We start from the raw sequence: 26,192 nt of genomic DNA, 5'->3' as shown, positions 1-26,192 counted from the left end.
CCCTGTCAGGCTGAGGTGGTGCGAGCCTTTAATTCCAGCACTTGGGAGGCAGAGGCAGGCAGCCTGGTCTACATAGTGAGTTCTGTGAAACCCTGCAACAACAGCAAAAACACCCCAAAGTCTGGCATGGTGGTATGCACCTTTAACCCCAGAACTCTAGAGACAGGCAGGTGGATCTCAAAGTTCGAGGCCAGCCTGGTCTACATAGTGAGTTCCAGGACAGCCAGGGCTACACAGTGAGAAACAACAGAAAACATAGAAATATAAACACCCAGTCTGAAAGTCAGGTGCAGCTGGGGAAGCAGAGGAAGAGGTACAGAATGTAGACCTCCTATGCCCAGCTGGATGTCCAGATGCAGTGATGACATCTTTAGTGATCTGGCCAATCCAGGGAATCTACAAAGAGGGCTCTGGCTTTCTGTCCAGCCTCTAAGCTGCTCCCCTGATGATTTTTCTTGTCTTCTGTGAGGAAGGTCACACCAGGAGTCCCCTTCCTCTGGCCAGTCCATCTCCTTAGAAAGCCTTGGCTTGATTCCTCCCTACCGCCGAGTCTCTGGGTAGATAGATGTCCAGCTTCTGCAGCTTTGGGCAGTGAAATGGGAGAGCCAGATAAAGGGGTTCTCACTCCTCTGCCTCATTGGCAGGCCCGGAAAGTGCTGAACTCAGGGAGCTCTGGAGAGGATGATGTAGAGGTGGGCCGCTTTTGAGGCTCTGGGTGGCAAAGTTGTGCATCTGGGGTTGCCACCAAGCCTTCCTGGAACATTTTCTTTGTCCATGGAAGAAAAAGAATAGACTGATTTGGGGTGTAAGAACCTGTGAGTTCCCCCTAGTCCAAGTTCTCAGGTATCCTCCACCTCTCCCCCACCCATATCCCAACCTTCAGTGGCTCTGCCCCTGCTGCCTTCTCTCTGCTGAGGAAGGAAGCCAGAGGCCTGGGCTCAGCTCCCACTCTGTCACTCCCTAGCAAGCCTCACTTGACAACTCTCCTACGCCTTAGTTTCAGATGACAGTATCCATCTCCTAGGGGCACTGTGGGCCTGAAACAGAGGTCCATGAAGTGACTGGCGCCAATAAGCCAGCTCACCTTTGTGCTTACCTCTATCAGAGCTCCCCTAAAACCTTTCAAGAACTGAAGCCAGCTGATTGAGACAGGTTGAGGTCCCCTCAGAACTTTGGTCCTTCCTAACTAGTGACCCCAATAAGATCCCACAGGGTCTTTGTAAAAAGAAATACAGCAGGGCATGCCTTTAATCCCAGCACTCAGGAGACTGGCAGGCAGGTCTCTGAAGTAGAAGCCAGCCTGAGCTACATAGTGAGTTTCAGGCAGCCAGAGCTAAAGACCCTATTTTTTTTTTTTTTCAAGACAGGGTCCCTCTGTGTAGCTTTGGCTGGCCTGGAACTCTCTCTCTGTAGACCTGGCTGACCTTGAACTCACAGATCTCCCTGCCTCTGCCTCCCAAGTGCTGGGATTAAAGTCATGCACCACCACCACCACCACCACCACCACCACCACCACCACCACCTCCCAGCTGGTAAGACCCTGTCTTAAAAAAAAGAAAGAGGCCAGGTCTAATAGCCCACACCTTTAATCCCAGCACTTGGGCCGTAGAGGTGGGAGGATCTGAGTTCCAGGGCAGCCAGGACTACGTAGAGATCTTTCTTAAAAAAATAAAATAAAATAGGGCCTAGAGGGTTGGAGAGATGGCTCAGCAGTTAAGAGCACAGACTACTCTTCCAGAGGACCCAGGTTCAATTCTCAGCACCCACATGGCAGCTCATACCTGTCTGTAACTCCAGGATCCAACACTCACACAGACATACATATAGACAAAACACCATTAAAAAAGAAAAAAAATGGGATGAAACTAAGGTACTATGTGAATTGGAACTAGCCAGTCAAAAGGAGAAATATATTGTTCATATGAGAATAGGCAAATCAAGAAAGCAGAAAATAGAGCTTGAAACTTTTGGTACATGCCCAGCCTAAGACAGGTATGTGTGTGTTACAGTGTTTCCTACAGCCTGGGGACAGTGAGGGGATGACTACATACTGAGATCTGGTCTCAAATAAAAGCAAGTGAAACATGGCTCATATGGCAGAGTATTTGCCTAGTATGCAGGAAGCCCTGGGTTCCCCCCAGCACCACAGAAATGGACGATCATGCACACCTGTGATCACAGCACTTGGGAGATAGCTGGAAGATGATCAGATGTTCAGGTGCATCCTCAGCAACATTGTGAGTTTGTGACCATCCTGTCTGGAAGCAAGATCTAAACCAAACCTAACAATAGAAAGCCTTAGGGGCTGGATGGTTCTGGCTATCCCTGGCTGGAACAAACCTGCAGCAGTCCATCTGCCCCAAGCTCCCAAATGGTGGGATTGCATGCACTGGCCAACATGCCCTGCCTTCTAGGTTGATCTGCACACTTCTGGATTGGTCCAAAGCTGAAGCTGCCACAGATGTAAGGGTCTCTCTCCCCCAGCTCCTTCCCTCCTTCTCTTTTTGTATGTGGTGCTGAGTATGGAACCCCTGCTTCGAACACAGGGCTCTCAATCTACCCTGCAGCTGCTGGATCTCCAGCAATGGTTTTGTTTTGTCGGCTTTTGAAACAGGGCTTCTCTGTGTAGCTCCGGCTGTCCTAGAACTCACTCTGTAGCCCAGGCTGGCTCACAAGAGATCCACCTGGCTCTGCCTCCCGAGTGCTGGGATTAAAGGTGTGCACCTGCTTTGTCCTCTTTGTTGTTTTAAGACAGGACTCGGGCTGGTGAGATGGCTCAGCAGCTCAAAGCACTTTGAGTCAAACCTGATGACCTAAACTTAATTCCTGATAGAAGGAGAAAACAAACTCCAGCAAGGTGACCTCGGACCTCCACATGTATGCTGTGGCACACACCACACACATGTACACACACACCACACACACACACACACACCCCACACACACACACATCACACACCACACACACACACACACACACACCACACACACACACACACACACACACACACACACACCCCACATACACCCATACCCCACACACACACACCACACACACCCACACCACACACACACCACATACACCCATACCCCACACACACACACCACACACACCCACACCACACACATCACACACCACACACACCCCCCCACACACACACACACATACACAAAATGAAGTGTGGAGGGGAAATAGGGACTCTGTAGCCCAGGTTGACCTATACCTCACTGTGTAGCCCAGTCTGGCCTCAAACTCAAGTAGTCCTCCAGTTCTTCTGCCTCCACCTCCCAAGTGCTGGGATTAGAGGTGTGAGCCCCTACACTGACTTAAAAATAAGCTTTTCTTATTGTCAGGAGCAGATGATATCAGAGTGTCACAAGGCTCCACATAGGAACCTAAAGAGGCCATGGGTCACCTCAAACCCCTCACCATCCTCAATGGTTGAACCCATTCCAGTGACAATATGGCCCTGGGCAAGTCCTAGTGCTGTGACTCTGGGCTTCGTCCTGGTTCTGAAGCTCAGGGTCAGAGGACTCCATCAGCACTTCCCTTCCCAGCTGGTCAGTCATCGGGAAAGTTCACCAAGAAAAAGAGCTACTCACTGTGGAGATGGCAAACAGAGAGTTATCAAAGGACATGTCTGAAACAGAGAAAGCAGAGTCAGCACAGGGCGGCCCGCTGCCCTGCACCCCCTTGCTCCTGTCCCCCAGCCTCGATACCCAGAATGCACTCTGCAGAAGGAGCTGGGGTTCATCCTCCAGTATCCTCTCTTGCTCCTTTCCAGCCACCCCAGGGTGAGTTGTGAACATTCAGAGGGAAGGCACAGGTCTCACTGTGTAGAACAGGCTGGGTAGGGGCCAGTGAGATGGCTCAGGAGGTAAAGGCACTTGCAGCCAAGTTTGTTGACTTGATTCAATCCCCAGGACCCCTTGGTAGAAGGCAGTTGTCCTCTGACCTCCTCATATGCACTGTGGCATGCCGGCTCCCGCACACACATAAATCATGAACAAGTAGATCGATAGACAAACGCCGCTGATCTCTTAAGTGTGCTGATAGCTTGGGTGGTGTGGAAGTATAGCACAGAGCCTGAGTGCGGATCAGGGAAGGTTTCCTGGAGGGGTAGCTTATACATTGAAGCTAGAGAGGGAATGTTCTAGGCAGTGGGTAGAGCCAGTGTAGAGGCTGGAGACAGAAACAGAAAGTGGTAACCCAGCAGAAAGAATGGGGACAGTGTTTGGACCTCAAGAGCAACAAGAGGCCCCAGAAAGGGTCCAACTAGCAACAGGATTTGAAGCTTACTTCCCCCAGGGAAGCATCAGGAGTGCGGAGGGCATAACAGACCTGTGTTGGTGAAGTTGATCTGAGCCCAGCAGGAGTCACGCTGTCTGCAAAGGATTCAGAAAAAAGGATGCCCCATGAAATAGGACACTTGTTCAAGAGCATCCCCCCAGCGACACCTGCTATGGCTTGCACTTAGCACTTGCTCATCCCCTGCCCACAGCAAATACCTGCACCCTCATTTCCAGTCAGTACACTGAGTGACAACTCTCTGGCTATTAGTTACCAGGGACAACTCCAGGGAACGTCTAACGTGGCACAGTGAAGAACGCCACTGCAAATACCTAGGTTTCTGGGACAGTACTGTGGCAGCCAGCAGTGAGTTGGAAGTAAGGTAGCTGGGTTGCCTGGCCCCATGTGACTGGACTCCAGGCATCAGTATTCACATCTGGAAATTGGGGTTCATCTGGACTTCTGGGAAGAAGTGGTGAGCATTGATTTTAGAACATCCTGACACATAGCAATGCTCAATAAGTAATTCATGTTCCATGCATTTATCAGCCCTCCCACCAGAGAACACCTTAGATGATGAAGGTCTGCCCAGCATCTGCCCAGCCAGTGAAGTGCTCAAAGACACCCTGGAGGGACTCACCTTTGCTTCTGTAAGTTTTTTATTTTAGCTGGAAGAAAGATGAACAAGTATTGGTTAGATCTGGTAGCAGCTGAGAAATGCCTACACCCATAAAACCAAAAGCTCCCTTGACCCCTATGGAACCCAGCCTTGCCTCATCCACATAGATCTGCTACTAAGTACAAAAGCTGATATAAACAGGCCTTTCTCAGTTTTGTTTTTTGCGGTTGTTTTGTTTTCTAGGCAAGGTTTCACATGTAGCCCTGGGTGTTCTGGAACTCACTATGTAGATTAGACTGTAGGTACAGATCTGCCAGCTGAGTACAGGGATTAAAAGGTTGTACCAACATGCCCACCTTCACTTAGGTTTTTGAAACAATCATGTATAGCTCAGGCTAACCTGAACTCACTATGTAGCCAAGGCTGGCTTTGAACTCCTGGTCCTTGTACTTCCACCTGCTAAATGCTGGACTTAGGGGTGTGTGGCATCACCCTTGATCTGTTTCTTTGAGACAGGGTCCAGCCAGGGTTGGTCTCTAAACCACAGTCCTCCTTCACAGCCTCATGAAGTACTACCACTTCATTCCATGTATCTTAGGTGGGTTTTTCCTTTGAACCTTTATTTACTCTGTGTATGCATGTTCTTGTATGGTGTGGGTACACACACCCTAGGGCATATGCAGAGGTTAGAGGAAATCCTGTGGAGGTAGCTGGCCTGCCGTGGGTCCCAGAGATCGAACTTCCGTAGGTATGCTTGGCAGCAAGCGTCTTTGTCTACTTAGTGATCTTGCTGCCCCTTATTTATTTTTGTGCTTGACTTATGAGAAATATATGTTCATTTAAAAAAACAAAAAGTCACCGGGCAGTGGTGGCACAAGCCTTTAATCACAGCACTCGGGAGGCAGAGCCAGGCGGATCTCTGTGAGTTCGAGGCCAGCCTGGTCTACCAAGCAAGATCTAGGAAGGGCATAAAGCTACACAGAGAAACCCTGTCTCGAAAAGAAAAAAAAACAAAACAAAAAATCCTCCCAGTTACCAATGTGGTGGCTCACTGCTGTAATCCCTGCAAAATGAAAGCAGAGGCAGGAGGATTACCTACATTTCAAGACCAACCTGATCTATATGGGAGATGGCAGGTCTTCAGACCAGCCTGGGCTCTGAAGTGAAATCCAAACAAACAAAATCTTCAAAATTGTGTGAACATGTAAAATTGTTTTTCTTAAAAACTATGAATTTCAGGCTGGGTTTTAGGTAGTTGCACAGGCCTCTAATCCCAGCACAGCAGAGGCAGAGGCAGGTGGATCTCTGTAGTTCCAGGCCAGCCTGGTCTACACAGAGAAACCCTGTGGGGGGTGAGGATTGAACCCTGGGCCTCATGCACATGAGACAAGCACTCAGCACTGAGCTAAGCCTTAGCAACCTTACAATGACATTATGACAGCAATTGCTTTATTCCCACGTACTCAGCAAGTGGTGCTACCTACAAGTTCCAGGACAGCCAGGGCTACACAGAAACCCGGTCTCAAAAAACAAAAACATGAATATCCTGCTAGACAATTTCCAACACAAGCCTGTGGCCCTAGCACTAGGGAGGAGGAGGCAGGAAGATCAGGAGTCCAAGGCCACCCTCAGCTATAAAGCAAGTTTGAGGCCAGCCTGGGCTATGTGATACCTGTCAAAAGTAGGGGTGGGGGTTAGGGTGGGGGCATGATAGTGAGATGGCTCTTCTGATGATCCGAGTTAGATCGTGGGAACCCACAGGGTGGAAAAAGAGAACTGAATCCTGCAACCTCCACACACCTCCCCCATAATGATAAGTAAACTTTGTTTAGAAAGAAGTCTCCATTGTTGCCAGGAGCTGAGAGGGTGAAGTGAACAGAGCCATTGCCTAATGAGCAGAGTCTAGAGCAGTGGTTCTCAACCTATGGGTTATGACCCCCTCAACAAACCTCTGTCTCCAAAACTATTTACACTATAATTCATAACAGTAGCAACATTACAGTTAGGAAGCAGCAATGAACATAATTGTATGGGTGGAGTCAGCACACCACGAGGAGCTGTATTAAAGGGTCGCAGCACTAGGAAGGGTGAGAAGCACTGGTTTAGAGGATGAAAGTTCTAGAAACGGAAGGAACGCTTGAACACAATTGGGACTATGCTTTTGTTCCTGAGACAGCCTCTCACGTAGCCCAGGTTAGCCTGGGACTTGCTATATAGTGAGGCTGACATTGAAGTCTTGACCCTTCTGCCTCCAGTTAGGAAGTGGGACAACAGGTGTGCCCACTGTGCTTTTGTGCAAGAGAGTGAGCCGTCATAGATGTTGGTGCCTCAGAGGGTGGTCTAGAAACAGTCTAGCAGCCTTGAGTACCAAGGGACCCGTATGTCAGTCTCCCTCCTCCACCTGTCATCTCACTGCTGCTGGTGACAGAATTCCCCAAACTGACTGTCTCCATGCTCCTGAAAACATGGATGAAAAGAAGCAGTCCTGGTGAGGTGCAGAGATGGCTCCAGTTAAGAGCACTGGCTGCTTTCCCAGAGGCCCCAGGCTCAGTCCCACCCACATGTGTAGGAGGCACAGAAGTCCTCATGCTCACAGATGAGCACCAGGGGAACCTGGAATATTGAACACACAGGGTTGGTCCTGCAAAGGAAGGGATACATAACCTGCAATCTGCCCAGAAGGCTGGGAGCAGGTGTGGTTAATAGTCTGATGACCTTTGTGACATCCGTGTGGCTCAGACCACATCAGCTCTTCCCTCAGACCCTTACCATGAGCTTGCTTTTCTCAGTCAGTGTATAGATAGAACCTATCTTTTTGGAAGGTGTCACATATAGTCAGCCTGTAGAACCCATCTTAATGGAAGATGTCACATGTACTTTACAAAGAGTTTCAAAGTCAGTTCTGTTTTTGGTTTTTCAAGACAGGGTTTCTCTGTGTAGCTTTGCACCTTTCCTGGAACTCACTTTGTAGACCAGACTGGCCTCGAACTCACAGAGATCCACCTGGCTCAGCCTCCCAAGTGCTGGGATTACAGGCGTGTGCCACCACCGCCTGGCCTCAATGAATGTCATTTCTTAAGCTTTATTGTGCACATGAGATTGAGTTAATTATCACTAGGAAAATTTTCACCAAATTGTGCTGTGCTTAACATGCCTAAAATAAACCACTTGGGGTCAGACTCCTGAACCAACACCAGCTGATTAGTCATGTTGAACAGAGCTGTCTTCTTCCTCCTGAAGATCATGACCCACAGACATTTGTAACTCCGTTTGCAGGGTATTTGATGCCCTGTTTTGGCCTCTATGGGCATTGTGTGCATGTGGTGTGTATGTATTTATGCATGCAGGCAGATACCTATACACATAAAAAATAAAATGAGGTGCTGGAGAGATAGCTCAGAGGTTAAGAGCACTGACTGCTCTTCTAGAGGTCCTGAGTTCAATTCCCAGCAACCACCACATGGTGGCTCACAAACATCTGTAATGAGATCTGGTGCCCTCTTCTGTATACATAACAAATAAATAAATCTTTAAAAAAATATTAAAATAAATAAAATGAAAAAATTTAAAATAAAACAGTTGTGGTATTGTCCATATGAAATTGTAGCACTTGAGAAGCTGAGGCAGGAGGATTTCAAGTTCTAGACAGACAGACAGACAGACAGACGGGGACACACACACACACACACACACACACACACACACACACACAAAGGGAAAGAAAGAAAAATCCAGGAGTAAACAGGATTTCAGCATCAGCCTCAATGACGAGATCGAGTCGGGGAGAGAAGAGAGTGGGGGGAGAGAGTGGAGAGAAGGGAAAAGAGACAAGCCTCTGGGCATGGTGGCGCAATACCTGCACTCCAAGGGCAGAAACAGGCAGTGGATCTCTGGTCTCCAGCCTGGACCACACAGTGGTTTCAGGGCAGCCAAGGCTACACAGTGAGACCCTGCCTCGAAAACTGAAAGAGGAAGACTGAGAGCCGTGTTTCCTGCATGCCCGTTACCTTTCCTGACCTCCAGCCGTGTTTCCTGAATGCCCCGTTACCTTTCCTGACCGCCGGCCGTGTTTCCTGAATGCCCCGTTACCTTTCCTGACCCTGGCCGTGTTTCCTGAATGCCCCGTTACCTTTCCCGACCCTGGCCGTGTTTCCTGAATGCCCCATTACCTTTCCTGACCGCCACGGTGACAGCCACCAGTCCTGCGATGAGGAGGATGGCTCCGGCCAGGCTCAGGGAGAGCACCATGATCCAGGTGTGGACTAGAGGAAGAAGAGAACGGGGCAGGTGAAGGAGCTGGGAGGGCAGGCACCTGGGGGTACCTCCTGGAGCTCCACCCTCACCCAAGAGACGCCTCAGCCAAACATCTTGAGTATGTGTGGGCCTGGAAACTTAAAGAGCCCTGTACCTGTACGTAGGCAATTAGCAACCAGTGAGGACTTCTGCTGGACCAGTAAGAAAGTTTCTTCCTTCTGGGAAAGAAGCCCAATCCCCAAAACTGGATTACCAAGCATTTAGAAAATTGAAGCCAGGCCGAGGTGGTGGTGCACGGCTTTAATCCCAGCACTTGGGAGGCAGAGCCAGGCGGATCTCTGAGCCAGGAGGATCTCTGTGAGTTCGAGGCCAGTCTGGTCTACAAAGTGAGTTCCAGGAAAGGCTCAAAGCTACACAGAGAAACCCTGTCTCAAAAAAAAAAAAAAAAAAAAAAAGAAAGAAAAGAAAAGAAAATTGAGGAGGATTGTAAGTTCAAGGCTAGCATGTGCTAGAGAAGTCAAAGCCAGCCTAGGATACAGAATGACCTACACAAACACACATACACACAAACTCAAAAAAAAAGAAAGAAAATTCACCTAGTGTAAGGAAGGTTCTAGGTTATATCCCCAGTACCATCAAAAGGAAAGAATGGTAATTTAAATTTTTATTCCATTTAGTCAGTCAGTCTCTCTCTCTCTCTCTCTCTCTCTCTCTCTCTCTCTCACACACACACACACACACACACACACACACACACACAAGTACCATAGAATGTGCACGGAGGTCAGAGGACAACATGTGGGAGTAGGTTCTCTCCTTCCATCATAAGGGTCCCAGAGATGGACTCAGGTCATGAGGCCTGAGGGCAAGTGTCCTTAACTGCTGAACCATCTAGGTAGTCTGACAATGGACAAATGATCCATTGTTGTGTATAGTTAATACATGCTAATGAAAACATTATTTGTATTTTTATTTATATGCATGGAGGCTGAAAGGAGGCTTGTGCAGTACATTCTAGAGCCCATGGAGTCCAGAAAAGAGTGTCAGTTCTCCTTATACTAGGGTTACAGGCAGTTGTGAACTCCCTGATATGAGTGCTGGGAACCAAACTTGGGTCCTTTGGAAGAGCAGCCAGTCCTCTCAAATGCTGAGCCATCTCTCCAGCCTCCATGAAAACATTTTAAAAAAGAGCTCTGTGAGCCTGGCATAGTGGTGTACACCTTTAATACCAGCACTCAGGAGGCAGAAGCAGGTGGATTTCTGAGTTCAAGGTCAGCCTGGTCTACACAGTGAGTTCCAGGACAGCCAGGGCTACACAGAGAAACCATGTCAGAGAGAGAAAGAGAGAGAGAGAGAGAGAGAGAGAGAGAGAGAGAGAGAGAGAGAGAGGGAGGAGAGAGAATATCACAGCCCTTAGGAGTCTGAGGTAGGAGGATTACATTGAGTTTGAGGCAAGCCTGAGCTACAGTATGAGACCTTGTCTCATAAAACAATTTAAGATATTTTAGGGCTGGCAAGATGGCTCTGCTGACTAGGTTTTTTTGTTGTTGTTGTTTTGGTTTTTTTTTTTCAGAGCTGAGGATCGAACCCAGGGCCTTGTGCTTGCTAGGCAAGCGCTCTAACCACTGAGCTAAATCCCCAACTTGCTGGCTAGTTTTTTATTGTTTTTTTTCCAGGCAAACTTTATTTATTAACATACAAATAAAATATCATCGCATGCAGCTCTGTGTGCTTCCCCATGTACATTAACAGGTAGACTTGAACACTAAGTTGCACAGATCAAAAGATATTTGACCAGATCCGTAAGCAGAATAAAACTTGCTCTGATCCTGTTCTTAAAAGATGTTTTATTCTATTGGGCATGACAAATTTAAATCAATAGTTATATACATTTCAATTGGCTTTGAAAGTTATAAATTTACAAACTCAAGTTCCATATGCTCTCAGGATACCATCTTACAAGGACTCCAATTTGCAGTAAGGCTCATCAAGGAAGGGAATGGCTCAGTTGCCTTTAGCCTACTGGCTATGGGTGGGTTAAGACTTCTGTTGGTCTTTTCTGTGTCAAACACACAGATTGCAAGCCCAGCACCACTTAGAGATCTTTGGCACCAGTTAACTCTGCAGCTCTCACAAGATTGAGCCTGTATGATAATGAGTATTCAGAGATGGGTAATGCCTGGGGTGGGGGGGCTCACCAACCTAAAACAGAGAGCCTGTGTGGCCTGGACAGGTGTCTCCATGACAGGTAAGGTGACCTGCTGATATCCCACGAAAGCTAAGTCAGAAGCTCATTTTTTAGTTAAAGGGGGGACCTGTAGGGCCCTGGCCCCCGTTTTTGGTAACTGTTGCCCTGCTTGCCTACCTTGACCTTGATATCCTCCCTATGCTAATTCTTTGCGAGATTCCACCCTCCTGAATGCTTAAGGGAAGCTCCTTGTCTGTGTATCCAGCATATTGGGCATTAACAGCTTAGATGCAAGATTGTAAAACATCAGGAGTGGGGGTGGGGATTTAGCTCAATGGTAGATCGCAAAGGCCTGGGGTTTGATCCTCAGCTCAAAAAAAATAAAAAATCAGAAGTAAACTTCTGCCCTCTGGGGTTCTCCCATCGTGCTGTAAGCCTGTATTTAAGACCTCCTCCTCCCTCCTCCCTCCTTCAATAAACAGCATTTGGCATGCAAAAAAAAGAAGAGGAGGAGGAGGAAGAGGAGGAAGAGGAGGAGGAGGAGGAAGAAGAAGAAAAGAAGAAGAAGAAGAAGAAAAGAAAAAGAAGAAGAGGGGGTCAAGATGGGGAAACCCACAGAGACAGCTGACCGGTCCTAGTTGGAGCTCACTGACTCTGGACTGACAGCTGGGGAACCTGCATGGGACTGAACTAGGTCCACTGAATGTGGGTGACAGTTGTGTGGCTTGATCTGTTTGAGGGGTCCCTGGCAACAGGACCAGGACTTATCCCAGGTGCATGAACTGGCTTATTGGAGCCCATTCCCTGTGGTGGGATACCTTGATCAGCCTTGATACAACGGGGAGGGGCTAAGCTCTCCTTCAACTTGGTATGCCAGACTTTGTTTACCTTACCCACTCTGAGGAGTGGATGGGGGCAGAGCAGGAGGGAGGTGAGGTGGCGGGAGAAGGGAGGGAGGGGGAACTGGGGTTGGTATGTAAAATGAAAAAAAATTAATAAGTATATTAAAAGAAAAAAGAGATGTTCTAGATTGGGACTCTGGCTTTGCCATATCACTAGCTAAGCCTTGAGGACTGGCCTCCCCCTATGCTGGGAGGGCTTGTGTAGCAGGGAGTGTGTCTTCGAGAGGACACAGCCCTCAGTTTCCAGTCAGCTGCCTGCCATGGCCTCTGCTGGCTAGTTTCATGTCAACTTGTCACTAGCTAGAGTCATATGAAAGGAGGGAACCTCAACTGAGAAGATGGCTCCATGAGATCTGGTTGTAGGGGACTGGAGGGATGGCTCAGAGGTTAAGAGCACTGGCTGCTCTTCCAGAGGTCCTGAATTCAATTCCCAGCAACCACATGGTGGCTCTCAACCACCTGTAATGAGATCTGCTGCCCTCTCGCAGAACACTGTATATATTAAATAATTTTTTAAAAAAAGATCTGATTGTAGGGCTGGAAAAGGTACATGCCACTATTGCCTGCTGTAGGGCATTTTCTTAATTAGTGATTGAAGTTGGGGAGCCCAGCCCACTGTGGGTGGTGGTCCTGGGTTCTAGAAGAAAGTAGGTTGAGGCTGGGTTGCAGTGGTGCATGCCTTTAATCCCGGCACTTGGGAGCCAGAGGCAGGCGGATCTCTGATTTCGAGGCCAGCCTGGTCTACAGAGCAAGATCCAGGACAGCCAAGGCTGCACAGAGAAACCCTGTCAAAAAGAAAGGGAAAAAAAAGAAAAAGCAGGCTGAGCCAGCCAGTCAGCAGCATCCTCCACGGCCTCTGCATCAGCTCCTGCCTCCTGTTCCTGCCCTGCTTGATTTCCTGCCCTGACTTCCTTCAGTGGTGGACTGTGATGTAGAAGTGTAAGCTAAATAAACCCTTTCTGCCCCAACTTGCTCTTGGTCATGGTGTTTCATCATAGCAATAGTAACCCTAAGACAGTGACTTAGTAGTTAAAGGCACTTGCCACTAAACTTGACAATCTGAGTTCAATTCCCACATGGTGTAAGGGGAGAACAGATTCTCAGATTGTCTTCTGACCTCCATATGTGCAAACAGGAATACATTACACACACACATACATACACACACACACACACACACACACACATACTAATAAAATGCAACACAAATAAAATACAATTAAAAAGAAATTAGGACTGGAGAGATGACTCAAGGGTTAAAAGCATGGACCCAGAACTCACAAGGAGGCTCACAACTACTTATAATGGGATCTGATGCCCTTTTCTGGTGTGCAGGCATACATGCAGATGGAGCACTCCATAAAATACATAAGTAAATAAATCTTTTTTTAAGGAAAAGGAAAAGAAAACAAATTATGGGGGCTGGAGAGACCTCAGGGGTTAAAAGCACTGGCTCCTCTTCCAGAGGATCCATGTTAAATTCCCAGGACCTGCATGGTATCTCCTAACCACGTGCAATGTCAGACCCAGAGGATAAGAACCCTCTTCTGGGTTCCCAGCACTCGGGAGGCAGAGTCAGGCGGATCTCTGAGTTCGAGGCCAGCCTGGTTTACAGCGTGAGTTCCAGGACAGACTCCAAAGCTACACAGAGAAACCCTGTCTCAGAAAACCAAAAAAGAACCCTCTTCTGGCCTCTTTGGGCATTGCACACATGTGGTGCCCATTCAGTACATGCAGGCAAAATACCCATACACATAAAACAATGAATGAGTGAATGAATGAATGAATGAAAATACCCATACACAAAAACAACAAATGAATGAATGAATAAATAAATGCTAATTTTAGAAGAGCTGCTTTAAAGGTTGTTTCTCTGTGGCTAGGATTGGCACTGGAGCACTAAGATGAACACCTAGAGCTGCTGGGCAGGGTTTTGCCACCGTGTAGGGAAAGGTGCCCTTAAATAAGTCAGAGAAGGAGGGCAAGATGATATGGAGTTCCTGCCGTTTGGGTTTTGTTTGTTTGAGACAGGCTGTTACTATGGACATCTTTCATTTTTCAGTTCTAGCCATGTCTGAATTCACACAGTGAACTGCCTTCAGTGAACCAGCAAAGCCCTTTTGTGGGTGAATCCAGTTTCTTTTTCCTTTCTTTCCTTCGTACCCCACTTCTTTCTCCAAGGAACTCAAGTGCCCCGGCAGCCCTCAAACTTGCTCTGTAGCAGAGGAAGACCTTGAACTCCTAATCCTCTTGCCCTCCCAGGATGACAGGCATGTGCCCCGTGATGGGGTGAGACCGGGGCTTTAAGAATGCCTGGCAAGTGCTCCCACAGTGCAGCCACACCCCAGGCCAAGTTGGTTCTGTTTTGAGACAAGACCTCACCATGTAGGCCTGGCTTGCCTGGAACTCTCTATGTCAACCAGACTGGCTCTGAATGTGCCTCTGCTTCTGAGGGCTGGGATTAGAGGTGTGCACCACCAAGCCTAGCTCCTGTGCCATCGTTTTCCTTAATTAACTGGTTATTTGTTTGTTTTATGTGTTTAGGGTTTGCCTGCATGAATGTCTATGCAGCACTTGCATGCAGTGCCAGTGGAGGCCAGAAGAGCACAGTGGGTCTCCTGGGGTTGAGGTTACAGGTGGTTGTGAGCAGCCATGTAGGTCCTAGGAACTGAACCCAGGTCTTCTGAAAGAGCAGCCAGTGCTTCAAAGTGCTGAGCCATCTCTCCAGCCCCTCCATGTTCTGCTTTTGAAACAAGGTCTTGCTCCATAGCTCAAGATGGCCTGAACCTTGTTATGTAGGCCATCTAGACTCAAACGCCCTATGTAGCCCAGGCTGCCCTCAGATTTACACAAATCCCCCTGCCTTAACTTTACGTCCAGCTGCTGAAGCCATATTGAATGGGTTTTTTGTTCTGTTTTGTTGTTATTGTTTGGAGGGGTTTGTTTGTTTGTTTGTTTGTTTGTTTAACTTATTTCTTATTTCCCTGACTGTCCTGGAACTCACTTTGTTGACTAAGCTGGCCTCCAATTCACAGAGATCCACCTGCTTCTGCCTCCACAGTGCTAATTAAAGATGTGTGTCACCACTGCCCAGCTGTTTGTTTGTTTAGTTGGTTTTTCAAGGCAGGGTTTGTGTACCCTTGGCTGTCCTGGATCTCACTCTGTAGACCAGGCTGGCCTCAAACTCACAGAGATCTGTCTTCCTCTGCCTCCCAAGTGTTGGGATTAAAGGTGTGCATCACCACTGCCTGTCCTTGAATGGGGTTTTTAAACCTCATTAACCTGCAGTTATCTTGTGGCTCCAGTCTGGGTACTAAAGAGTCATTGACATCCACTCTGGCCATCCCTCAGGATGGGAGCTCCATGGCAGCATTTGACACGCCTGTCACCCCAGCACTAGGGAGGTGAGCGCAGGGCATCAGGAGCTCAAGGTCATCCGCAGCTGTACTGGGAGGTGGGGACCAGCCCCACCATATGAGTCTCTCTTAAAATGTTCTTTTAAAAAGGAAAGAATGGGCATTTCCCAAGTTCTTGTCTGCAAAGGATTCAGATTCCCCTCCCAAGACTGAGGTGGCAGGGTGGGTCTCTGGGGATCTGGGATGAGGGTGGGGTGGGGCTCCTGATCTCAGCTGACAGGGGAAGAGTGACTGGTGTTTTCACAAGGTTAGGTCTTGTTCTTTCACCCTCTGCAGCAGGAGAGGCGTTCTTATCTTTTGGCTGCAAGACCACAAGGCCTAGGTGAGAAAGGGAGCCACTGACAGTGGAGCTCAGGGAGAGAGCGCCCAGAACCCACTCTGCTTTCCCAACCTGCAGACATGGTGGGCAACAGAGTTCTCTTAGTAGGGGAGGGGTCCTGAATAGATCAGGAGACCTCTCCCTCACTCTCGGGATGACCTTGAACTAACTTCACCATCCAAGTGCTGGGGTAACAGGGTCCACCACAACACCCAGATCTTCTATTTGTTATTGAGATAGAATCGTGCTATCTAGCCCGGACTGGCCTCCAACTCATGGCAATCCTTCTGCCTCAGTCTCCAGAGTGCTGGGATTATAGGTTTGTGCCACATGCCTGACCTTACTCTTTAAAAATAATTTGGGGATTACATTTTTATTTGTGTTGAGCATGGGGAGGCAGTGTACATATGTCATAACATGTTTGTGGAGTGGAGGTCAGAGGATAACTTTTGGGAGTTGGTTCTATCCTTACCCCATGTGGAATCTAAAGGGTGAACTCAAACCAAGCTGTTGGGCATGGCAGCAAGCTGCTCCCAAAACACACACTGAGCCTTCTGTTTCTGTCTGTGTGAGAGGCTTGGCTGCCTCTCCTATACTGTACTTTCCACTCAGCTCCCCCTAAGCTCATACCTGGGGCTTCAGATCCATAAAGCAAACCCATCCCATCTCAGGGAAAGAACACATAACAAGCTATTGGGGTCTAGCCCTCTATAGTCTTCTCCCAGAGTTCCAGAAGAGACTCTATCAGCAGTGGATTAATCTGAGGGATCCTTAAATAAATCTAAGTACACCGAGCTCTTTAGTCCATTCACTTTACTCTTCTAAGTCAAAATCCCTCTGCACCGCTTCAGTTCTGTTCTAACACTTAGCTCCTCTCTGTCCCTTCCTCTCTGTCCTCTCCTTGGTCTAAGTTCCTTCCATCTTCGTCCTTTTCTCCTCTCTCCCCCATCCACAGGCAATCTGCAATTCTCTGACTCTGCCGCATTCTGGTTGGGCGGGGCAAGTCTGCTCGGTAGCTAGGAAGCCTGCCTCATAACTTGATGCACCTGGTATGTGAAAACCCTTTTGTTCTAAGTTAGTTGTTAAAGGGGAAGTCTGGAGATACCACTTGGGCTGTGGAAGAAAGGGTTAAGCTTAGTTTGCACAAGAAGTAAAGTACCTAACATCTGCCTGGCCTTGGCTGTTGTCTCCTCCATGAGACTAGCAAGTTGTATGGAATGCTTGTCTATCTGCATTTTGTCCTTGGATATTGAGAGGTGTCTCAGACAAAATGTGTTTGTTTGGAGAAGGTCTGGCCCTGGATACTTGCCAGTGGAAATCATTATAGAAGGCAGATATCTGAGTCTAATGCTAATGCTGGAAACAAAAGCCTAGAAAAAGGAAGTCTTGCCTGTGTCACAGTTGGGGGACATGTCCAAATATCTCAGTTGTACAGGGGAAATATTGCTCAGTGAGTGATCAAACACCTTGATCTAGGAATGGAAAAGCCACAGGAGCACATGAGAAATTCATAGCAGGAAATGGTGATAATTCAAAAGCCAATATCACCAAGACTCCTTAAGACTTGGCTTTATCCTCTGGAAGGCCCTTGGCTTCTTCCAGGTATTAGCTTTGACATAGTCAGCTGAATCCTACTTCATATTTCTATGGCCCATAGCAAACACAGATATGAGGCTTCCCTGAGCTCCTGCTCAGTCAGATCAACAGCTGATGTCTGCTGTGGCCCACTAGACCCTACAGAATCACCTCCCTGCCACACTGCACACGTTCTTCCTTGTCACTGAGCTTCTGCCTTCCTGAGATCTCCCATAAACACACAAATGCAAGTTCCAGCCCCAGGGCCTTTGCTCACCACTTCCCTGCTGTAAGTCCTGGGTATCTATCGGGTGGCCACTTCTCTTCCTTCAGATCTATTATCTGTAGACTTGGACTTGCACCAAAGCATCTCGGGGAAGGAGAGGGCAGCAGCCCGGGGCTCTGCATCAGGGTCTTACCTGGAAAGGAGACCTGCACTGGCTGGCTGAGGCCTGACAGCTGGGGCTGGCTGTGCTCACCCATCACGCCATACTGACAGCGGAAGTTACCCCCAGCAGCCTCACTGCCACCACCAGTCACATTGAATGTCACGCCGGGCTGATCGGAGGGGGCCTGCAGGAGCTGGACTACCTCTTCCCCTCGGAACAGGGTGAAATTGGCCCCCAGGAAGTCCTCTGGGGCTGTACATGAGATATAGATGGCATCATCTTGGCTGCTTGGGTAGGGGGGCACCAGGAAGATAGATGGTGCAGGAATGGCCAAGGAGCCTGTAATAAAAAAGGACAGCTTGAGCTGGCAGTGTTCTTGGGACCAGATCACCTACTCGATGTAGATGATCTACGGACATGTACGTGTGTGTGTGTGTGTGTGTGTGTGTGTGTGTGTGTGTGTGTGTGTGTGTGTGTATGCCTGAGCCTGCACACACGTGTGCTGGGGATCAAACCATCCTAACCTTCTGTTGATCTACACCTTCAGGCCCTGAGCCTTGATGTTTGTAACAGGACACTGGTGACCCCTAAATACTCACCACTGTCTAGGAAATGGGGTACCTGGCACATTGGATACAGTGGTACTCACATGTCATTAAGTCATTTTATCGACAGTGGCAGTGATTATTACACAACAATAGAGTGATGCTCAGTCAACAGTACTATGCGTCAGACCCTGCTGTAGTTGCTAGGGACAAGGCAATGTACTATAGAAGTGAACAGAAGCTGGGGCTGGAGAGATGGTTCAGCGGTTAAGAGCACTGGCTGCTCTTCCACAGGACCTGGGTACGATTCTAAGCACCCACATGGCAGATTATAATTTGGTCTGCAACTCAGGTCCAAAGGGATTTGACGCCCTCTTCTGGCCTCCACAGGCACCAGGCGTGCACATAGTGTGTCCAGACATAAAGTAGGCAAATCATCCATACACAGAAAATAAAACGAAGGCAGAAAAGAAATAAACAGAAGTGCTGACCTCAGGAAAGTGCAAGAAGGTGCTGGGAATGGAGAAGGCTACTTGTGAGCTAGGGTGACCTCAGGGGACTTCCCAGAAGAGGTGACATGTAATCTGAGCCATGCTTGTGGCGAAGGACTGCTATGAAGATGAAGGAAGAACCTTCCAGCCTGAGGAAATGCTGTAGGAAGAAGCCCAGAAGGTGGACGGGGCACACCCGTGAGCTGGGGGTGTGGATCCGTGGTAGAGCCCCTACCTAGCGTTCCCCAGTGAGGGGCTGGAGTGTGGCTCAGTGCTTCTGCCCTGTGTGAGGCCCTGGATTCATCCACAAGGCCAGAGAAGACCCGAGAGGTGAGGTCACGTTGGTTGGTGAAGGCTAAGTGAAGAGGAGTAAGCTGGAGAGCAGAGGAGTCCGCCTCGCTCCTTGGGGTCACGGGAGGGTGGAGTGGGTCTTCCGTAGGAAGCAGCCTCCAAAGGGACCAGTCTCTGGCCTCGCTCTCACAACTTCCTGACCAGAAAGTCAGAGGCAATCCATTCTGTCTACTTTATTTTCCATTTTGTCTTCTTAAAATGTATATTCTGTGTATGAGTGATTTGCCTGCATGTATGTCTGGGCAATATGTGGGTATCTGGTCCCTGTGGAGCCCAGAAAAGGGTGTCAAATCCCTTTGGACCTGAGTTACAGGAAGTTGTGTTCTGCCATGTGGGTGCTGGGAATTGAACCCAGGTTCTTTGGAAAACAGGCATGCTCTTAACTGCTGAGCCATCTCTCTAGCACCTTGCTTTGTCTTTTTTTTTTTAATTAAATTTATTCATTCATTGTGTGTGTGTGTGTGTGTGTGTGTGTGTGTGTGTGTGTGTGTGTATTAGTGTCTGCGTGTGTGTAAAACAGAGGACAACTTGCAGGAGTTAGGTCTCTCCTTCCAGTATGTGAATGCCAGGGGTCAAACTCAAGTCGTCAGGCTTGGCAGCAAGTGTCCTTCCTCCTGACCCATCTCGCCAGCCCCTCCTTAAACAGACAGACAGTCAAAGCCACATACAACCCAGGCAGGCACTCCTGTGGTACGCCCCTGGGCTTTGAGCAGGATGCCTGCAGAGAGACTACAGAACTTCTGAGCTGACCTCTCCTGACATCACAAGTCTCTGAGTGCCACAGTCCTGGGGGCCAAGGGGGCTGAGTCACAGACAGTATCACTGCTGCTGGGGTATTTCTATAAAACTTAGCTCAAAGGGGATGAGAAAGCTCAGGCTGGTGTTTCCCAGGCTCTAGGCTGCCTCTGTGGGGATCCTAACACCTAACAACTGGAGAGAGCAGCCCCACTGTGCTTTCTGTCCCAGAGGTCAGCATGGTGGACTGGGGAGAGGCAGCTGGGTGCTTCCCCCAAGGGCAAGCTTCAGACTCACCAGATGCAAACAGCAGAATGGTCCAGGGCATCTCTCCTCCCATGTAGGGCTGGGAAAGCTGGCTGAGGCCACGAGAATCTGGGGCTCCCTGCCAGCCCTGAGACCACAGTGGAGAAAGGAGAAGCAGGGTTGGTTTGTACTGTTTCCTCAGTGGCAGGAAGTTGCACACACGCTCGGGCACCAAAAGTGATTCTCTCCTGTCCCCACCTCTTCCCCAAACACACAGCCAGTCACCCCGCCACTGCTTGCCAGCCTCTCTGGCTACAGTTCTGTACACTGCAGGGGAAAACGTTTCCCCCTTCCAGCCTCAAGAACTTCGGCACCCATGACACACCGACCGATGGCAGAATCAAATGATGTGCTGGCATCGAGGGGTCAGCCTGAGTGTCCTCAGGCAAGAGCTGACTGAGCGCTGTGATGTCTCAGTTAGCTGCTGTAGAGAGGGTGAGAGCAGGGATATTAATTAATTAGATCAAGGAACTCGTGACAGCAAATGCTGTGGTTTCATCAAGGGGCCTGGCTCCATGCCTAAGAATGCCTGTCTAGAATCTCCCAGTGAGGGCAAGGCTTCCCCAGCTGTTTGAAGGAACAACAGATGGAGAAAATTCAAAACTTGGCTGTGTAAATTCCTGTTAAATCCATACACTTCTAAGTTAATTTATAATTATAAATTTTATAATTTATAATTTACATTTTATTTAGTTTCCCATTCAATCCTACAGTGTGTCTAAAAGTCTACACTAGGGGGCAGTTTTTGATCACTGTGTTGTTTTAAGGGAGCCTGTCCCCACAGACTATGGCTTATTTGGGAAGTGTGCTGCTGGAGGCAAGCTCTGAGAGTTCAGACACCTGCCTTCCCATTTTGCTCTTGGTTCCTGTTTGTGGTCCGAGCTGCTTCCACTCTGTCATGGATTCTACCTCTGGAGCCATAAGCTCAAATAAACCCCTCCTTCTGTGAGTTGTCTTGGTGTTTGTCACAGCCGCAGCGAAGTAACTAATACAGTCACAAGGAAAAAGAAGCTCGTCCTGGGCTGGAGAGATCTCGTGGTTAGGAACACTACCCGGTCCTCCAAGGGACCTAGGATTGATTCCCAGCACCTACATGGCTGCTCATAACCAGGAACAACTCTAGTTCCAGGAGATCTAGTGCCCTCTTCTGGATTCTTGGGCACTACACACAGGTTGTACATGCAGAAAACAAATAAATCTGAAAAAGAAGCACCTCCCAGACTCAAGAAGCCTGGGCTACATGCTGACCAAGACAAGAGAGACCTTCTATCTTTCTCTCCCTCTCTTATTTTATTTTATTTCTGAGACAGGGTTCTCTGTGAATCTCTGGCTATACAGCCGAGATCTTATCTCAAAAAACAAATACTTACCAGGCATAATGATGCACACTTTTAATCCCAACACTGGAGAGGCAAAGGCAGGTGGATCTCTGTTCGATGCCAGCCTGGTCTACATACTGAGTTCCAGGATAGCTAGGGCTACACAGAAAAACCTTGTCTCGAGAAACCAAAATAAAATTTAAAGAGAAAAAAAGAAAATGAAAGAAAGAGAGAGAGAAAGAAAAGAAAGAAAGAAAGAAAGAAAGAAAGAAAGAAAGAAAGAAAGAAAGAGAGGAACCCTAACTAAGACAGTTGCTCTGTGTGTAGCCCTGGCTGTCCTGGGACTTACTCTGTAGTCCAGGCTGGCCTCGAACTCTCTCAGAGATCTGCCTGCCTCTGCCTCCTGAGTGCTGGGACTAAAGGTGTGCGCCACCACCCAGTAGATTCTTAATTCAAACTAGTGAATGGTCAATGTAGAGTCTTTGTAGGACTCTCAGACTTCCCTCTGAAACATCACAAGCCAGGCCTCCATCCTCTGCACTGCTGTCAATGCTCTTCTCTTCCAAGATCCCATAGAACATTCCACTGAGCTCTTACCACTCAATGGCTTTTCCAGCCAAACTTCAAATATCACCACAACCCTCCCAAACACATGGTTAGGTTTCTCCTAGCAACACCCTACTCCTGGTACCAAGTTCTGTCTTCGTTAGGTTTCTAATGCTGTGTGTGATGAAACACCATAACCAAGGCAACTTGGGTCATAAAGGGTTTTACACCCACTCTCATATCACAGTTAAATGTCAAGTCAGGCCAGGAACTGGAGAAGGAGCTGATGCAGAGGCCATGGAGGATGCTGCTCACTGGCTTGCTCCTCATTGCTTGTTCAATCTGCCTTCTTATAGCACCCAGGATCACAATCCCAGGGGTGGCACTGTCCACAATGTGCTGGGCCCTCCCCCACCAATCATCAAGAAAATGTACCACCGGCTTGCCTATAGGCCAGTCCAGTGTGGGTGTTTTCGTATCGAGGTTCCGTCTTCCAAAGTGACTAGCTTGTGTCAAGTCTACATCACACTGACCAGCACACCCGTCATCTCAGCACTCAGGAAGTGAAGGCACAAGTTTCAAGGAGTTCAAGGCCAGCCTCTAGAGCAGCAGTTCTCACCCTTCCTAATGCTGCAACCCTTTAATACAGCTCCTCATGGTGTGCTGACCCCCAACCATAACATTATTTTTGTCGCTACCTCAGAACTGTAGTTTTGCTGCTGTTATGGGTTGTAATGTAAATATATGATATGTAGAATATCTGATATGCAAGCCCTGTGAAAGACTCATTCAACCTTCAGGGGGTCTTTGACCCACAGGTTGAGAACCACTGCTCTAGATCGTGAGTTCAAGGGCAGCCTGGACTACATGAAACCCGGCTTCAGCAAACAAAAAGTTACAAGGGACAGTGGGAGAATTTAGCAAAGCAAGGAGCCCAGAGAAGCTAGACAAACTCTCCAGAAGATGAGGACTGAGTCCCTGACAGGACTGTAGCAGCTAAGTGGCTCAACCACAGACTCTGAGGTTACAGAGAACTTTGTGTGTCCAAAGCAGGGGAAAAGCCCACTTTAGGAGGTCATGGTGGCATACACACATAATCCTGCACTGGGGAGGCAGAGGCAGATCTATGTGAGTTCAAGGCCAGCCTCATCTACACAAAAAGTTCCAGGTCACCTACATAGTGAAACCCTGTCTCAAAAAAAGGGGGCAGGGTTAAAAAAAAAAAAAGGATTAACTTTCTTTTAAAAAAAAGTGGGGGTGCAGGGTTTGGGGTGAGGTAGGGTGGGGTGGCTTCTGAGGCATCTCAGTGAGTGGAGTGCTTGCCCAGCATGCATGAAGCCTTGGGTCCATCCCCAGCGTGAATAAAATCATCATGGGCCAGGCGGTGGTGATGCACGCCTTTAATCCCAGCACTCGGGAGGCAGAGGCAGGTGGATCTTTGTGAGTTAGAGGCCAGCCTGGTCTACAGAGCGAGTTCCAGGAAAGGCGCAAAGTTACACAGAGAAACCCTCTCTTGAAAAACAAAACAAGGGGCTGGAGAGATGGCTCAGAGGTTAAGAGCACTGGCTGCTCTTCCAGAGGTCCTGAGTTCAATTCCCAGCAACCACATGGTGGCTCACAACCATCTGTACTGAGATCTGGCGCCCTCTTCTGGCCTGCATGCTGTATACATAATAAATAAATAAAGCTTTAAAAAAATCATCATGGGAGTACACACACATCATCCCAGCACTTGGGAGGTGGAGGCCAGGTGATCAGGAGTTCAAGGACATGCTTGGTTGGCTACTTAGTGAGTTGGAGACCAGTCTGAACTATATGAGACCCTGTCTCGAAAAAGAAGACGGGGCTGGAGAGATGGTTCAGAGTTTAAGAGCACTGGCTGCTCTTCCAGAGGACCTTGATTCAGTCCCACAACCACATGGCAGCTCACTACTGTCTGTAACCCCAGTTCCAGGGGATCTGACACCTTCATACAGACATACATGCAGGCAAAACACCAATGCACATGAAATAAAATTAAATAATTTTAAAAAGTTAAAAAAAAAAAAAAAAGAGCAAACAAGCTGCACCTTGCCCTGAGGGTTTTTAATGGTGTTTCAAACACACATGTACCAGGTATAAAATGAAAGTAAATCTTAAAAACAATTTGAGATTTATTTCCTGTGTACAAGTGTTTTGACCGGCACACCTTTAATCCCAGCACTTGGGAGGCAGAGGCAGGCGGATCTCTGTGAGTTCAAGGACAGCCTGGGCTACAGAGTGAGTTCCAGGACAACCAGGGCTATACAGAGAAATCCTGTCTCAACACCCTTACCTGCCACCCAGAAGAAAAAAAGAGGAAAGAAAAGAAAAGAGACACAATATATAAAGAGCATTTAAACATCAACAACAACAACAACAACAAAAATCCAAGTTTGAAATATACAAAAGATGTGAATGAATGTTCCTCTAAAGCATATATACAAAAAAGGAGAAAGGGGAAGAGGAGTAAATCATCATGTTATCATGCTGTGTGCCTGTAATCCCAGCACTTGAAGAGCAGAGGCAGGAGGCATAGGGACCCTGAGAGAGCAAGAGGCCTTGAGAGGCCATTGCATATAGCTGTGAAAGTGAAGCCTGAATGCTTGCCAAGGGGAGCTGCATACAGGCCATGGAACCAGCCCAAGACAGAGGTGTCACATTGCAGGCATCAGAGCTGGAGGGGCAGGGCCATCTGAGCCCTCTGACATCAGACCTGGGGCTGCTGCTGCCAGCTGCAGGAAAATATAATGGAATCCAGCTACTACCACAAAAGCTACTATCACTTGGAACCATCAAGGACTTTTCCAGAGGTCAAGCTGTGGCTTAAGTCTTGGTGATATTTTAGCTTTTGTATATATATATATTAGCTGGTTCCTACCATGGCTTTCTTGTATGCTATGTGTGCTTCCAAGAACTCTTAACAGTGTATTTATCTAAAGTACCCAACAAGCATGCAAGGCCAAATGATCTCCTGAACTAAAGTAACAACCTTATGGAAACAACACCTGTCTCCTAGGTCAGGCAGATAGCTTTATTTCTTGTACAGTTTAAGCTGAGACCCTCGACCCTCTTTTCCTTTTTCTTTATGGTTTTTCGAGACAGGCCACCACCACCTGCTTTCTGGTTTCTTGAGACAAGGCCTTTTCACCTTGCAGATCAGGCTGGCCTCACTCTTAGAGATCTGCCTACCTGTCTCCCAGGCTGGCCTCGAACTCACAGAGATCCTCCTGCCTCTGCCTCCCGAGTGCTGGGATTATAGGAGTGCTATCATGCCCCACCCTATTTATTTTGTATTTTGTTATTTCATGTGTAATGGTCTTTTGCTTGCATTCATGTATGACCACCTGTGTATGGTGCCCAATGATTCAGAAGAAGAGGGCACTGGACACTCTGGGACAGTTGTGAACTGCCATGTGGGGGCTGAAAATGGTCCCCAGGACCTCTGCAAGAACAGGCAGTTAAGTCCCAAGCCTCTCCAGGCCCATGATTCTAGCCTTGATGCTGTGACAAAATGGCAGGCATTGTGCATGTGGCAATTTTAGTAGCTGCTTTCAGTTTTATTCAGGAGCGTAAACACTAAGTTAGGGTAATCTGTTGTAAATTTTAGAGGAATTACTGGAGAGCCTGTCACATTTCCCATGAGTGGCAACTGTATAGTTTCCCACTACCACCTGATGACCAGCGTCTAGTTTGTTTTGTTTTTACTGTGGAAGTGGACTCTTGTGGTTTTTATCTCTAGTTCCCTAATGACTCCTGAGTGAGCTGCTTCCTGTGTTTGCTGGTTTTTCAGACAGGGTCTGGGGCAGCCCTAGGCTGGCCTCAAACCAGCCATGCAGGCACTTCCCTGCCACACATTGCCTGGCCTCAGCAGTTCTCTGTAATTACTGAGGAAGATTCCGCAACCCTTTACCGGAGTATCCTTCTC

General features: G+C 48.2%; 1 protein-coding gene across 1 annotated transcript; it reads right to left on the bottom strand.

The window, feature by feature from the left end:
• Positions 1-228: 228 nt before the first annotated feature.
• On the bottom strand, positions 229-20,463 carry C7H19orf38 (chromosome 7 C19orf38 homolog). The gene is made up of 7 exons (XM_036192539.1): positions 20,373-20,463; positions 17,984-18,292; positions 9,080-9,172; positions 4,932-4,959; positions 4,343-4,386; positions 3,604-3,641; positions 229-766 (listed from the first exon to the last, which is right to left on the bottom strand). The coding sequence occupies exons 1-7, from the start codon at positions 20,413-20,415 to the stop codon at positions 635-637; spliced, it is 687 nt and encodes a 228-aa protein (XP_036048432.1). The 5' UTR covers positions 20,416-20,463; the 3' UTR covers positions 229-634.
• Between the last annotated feature and the right edge of the window lie 5,729 nt (positions 20,464-26,192).

This window comes from Onychomys torridus, chromosome 7 (genome assembly GCF_903995425.1).
Source record: "Onychomys torridus chromosome 7, mOncTor1.1, whole genome shotgun sequence".
Classification (NCBI taxonomy): Eukaryota; Metazoa; Chordata; class Mammalia; order Rodentia; family Cricetidae; genus Onychomys; species Onychomys torridus.
This window is presented reverse-complemented; position numbering and strand designations above follow the sequence as displayed.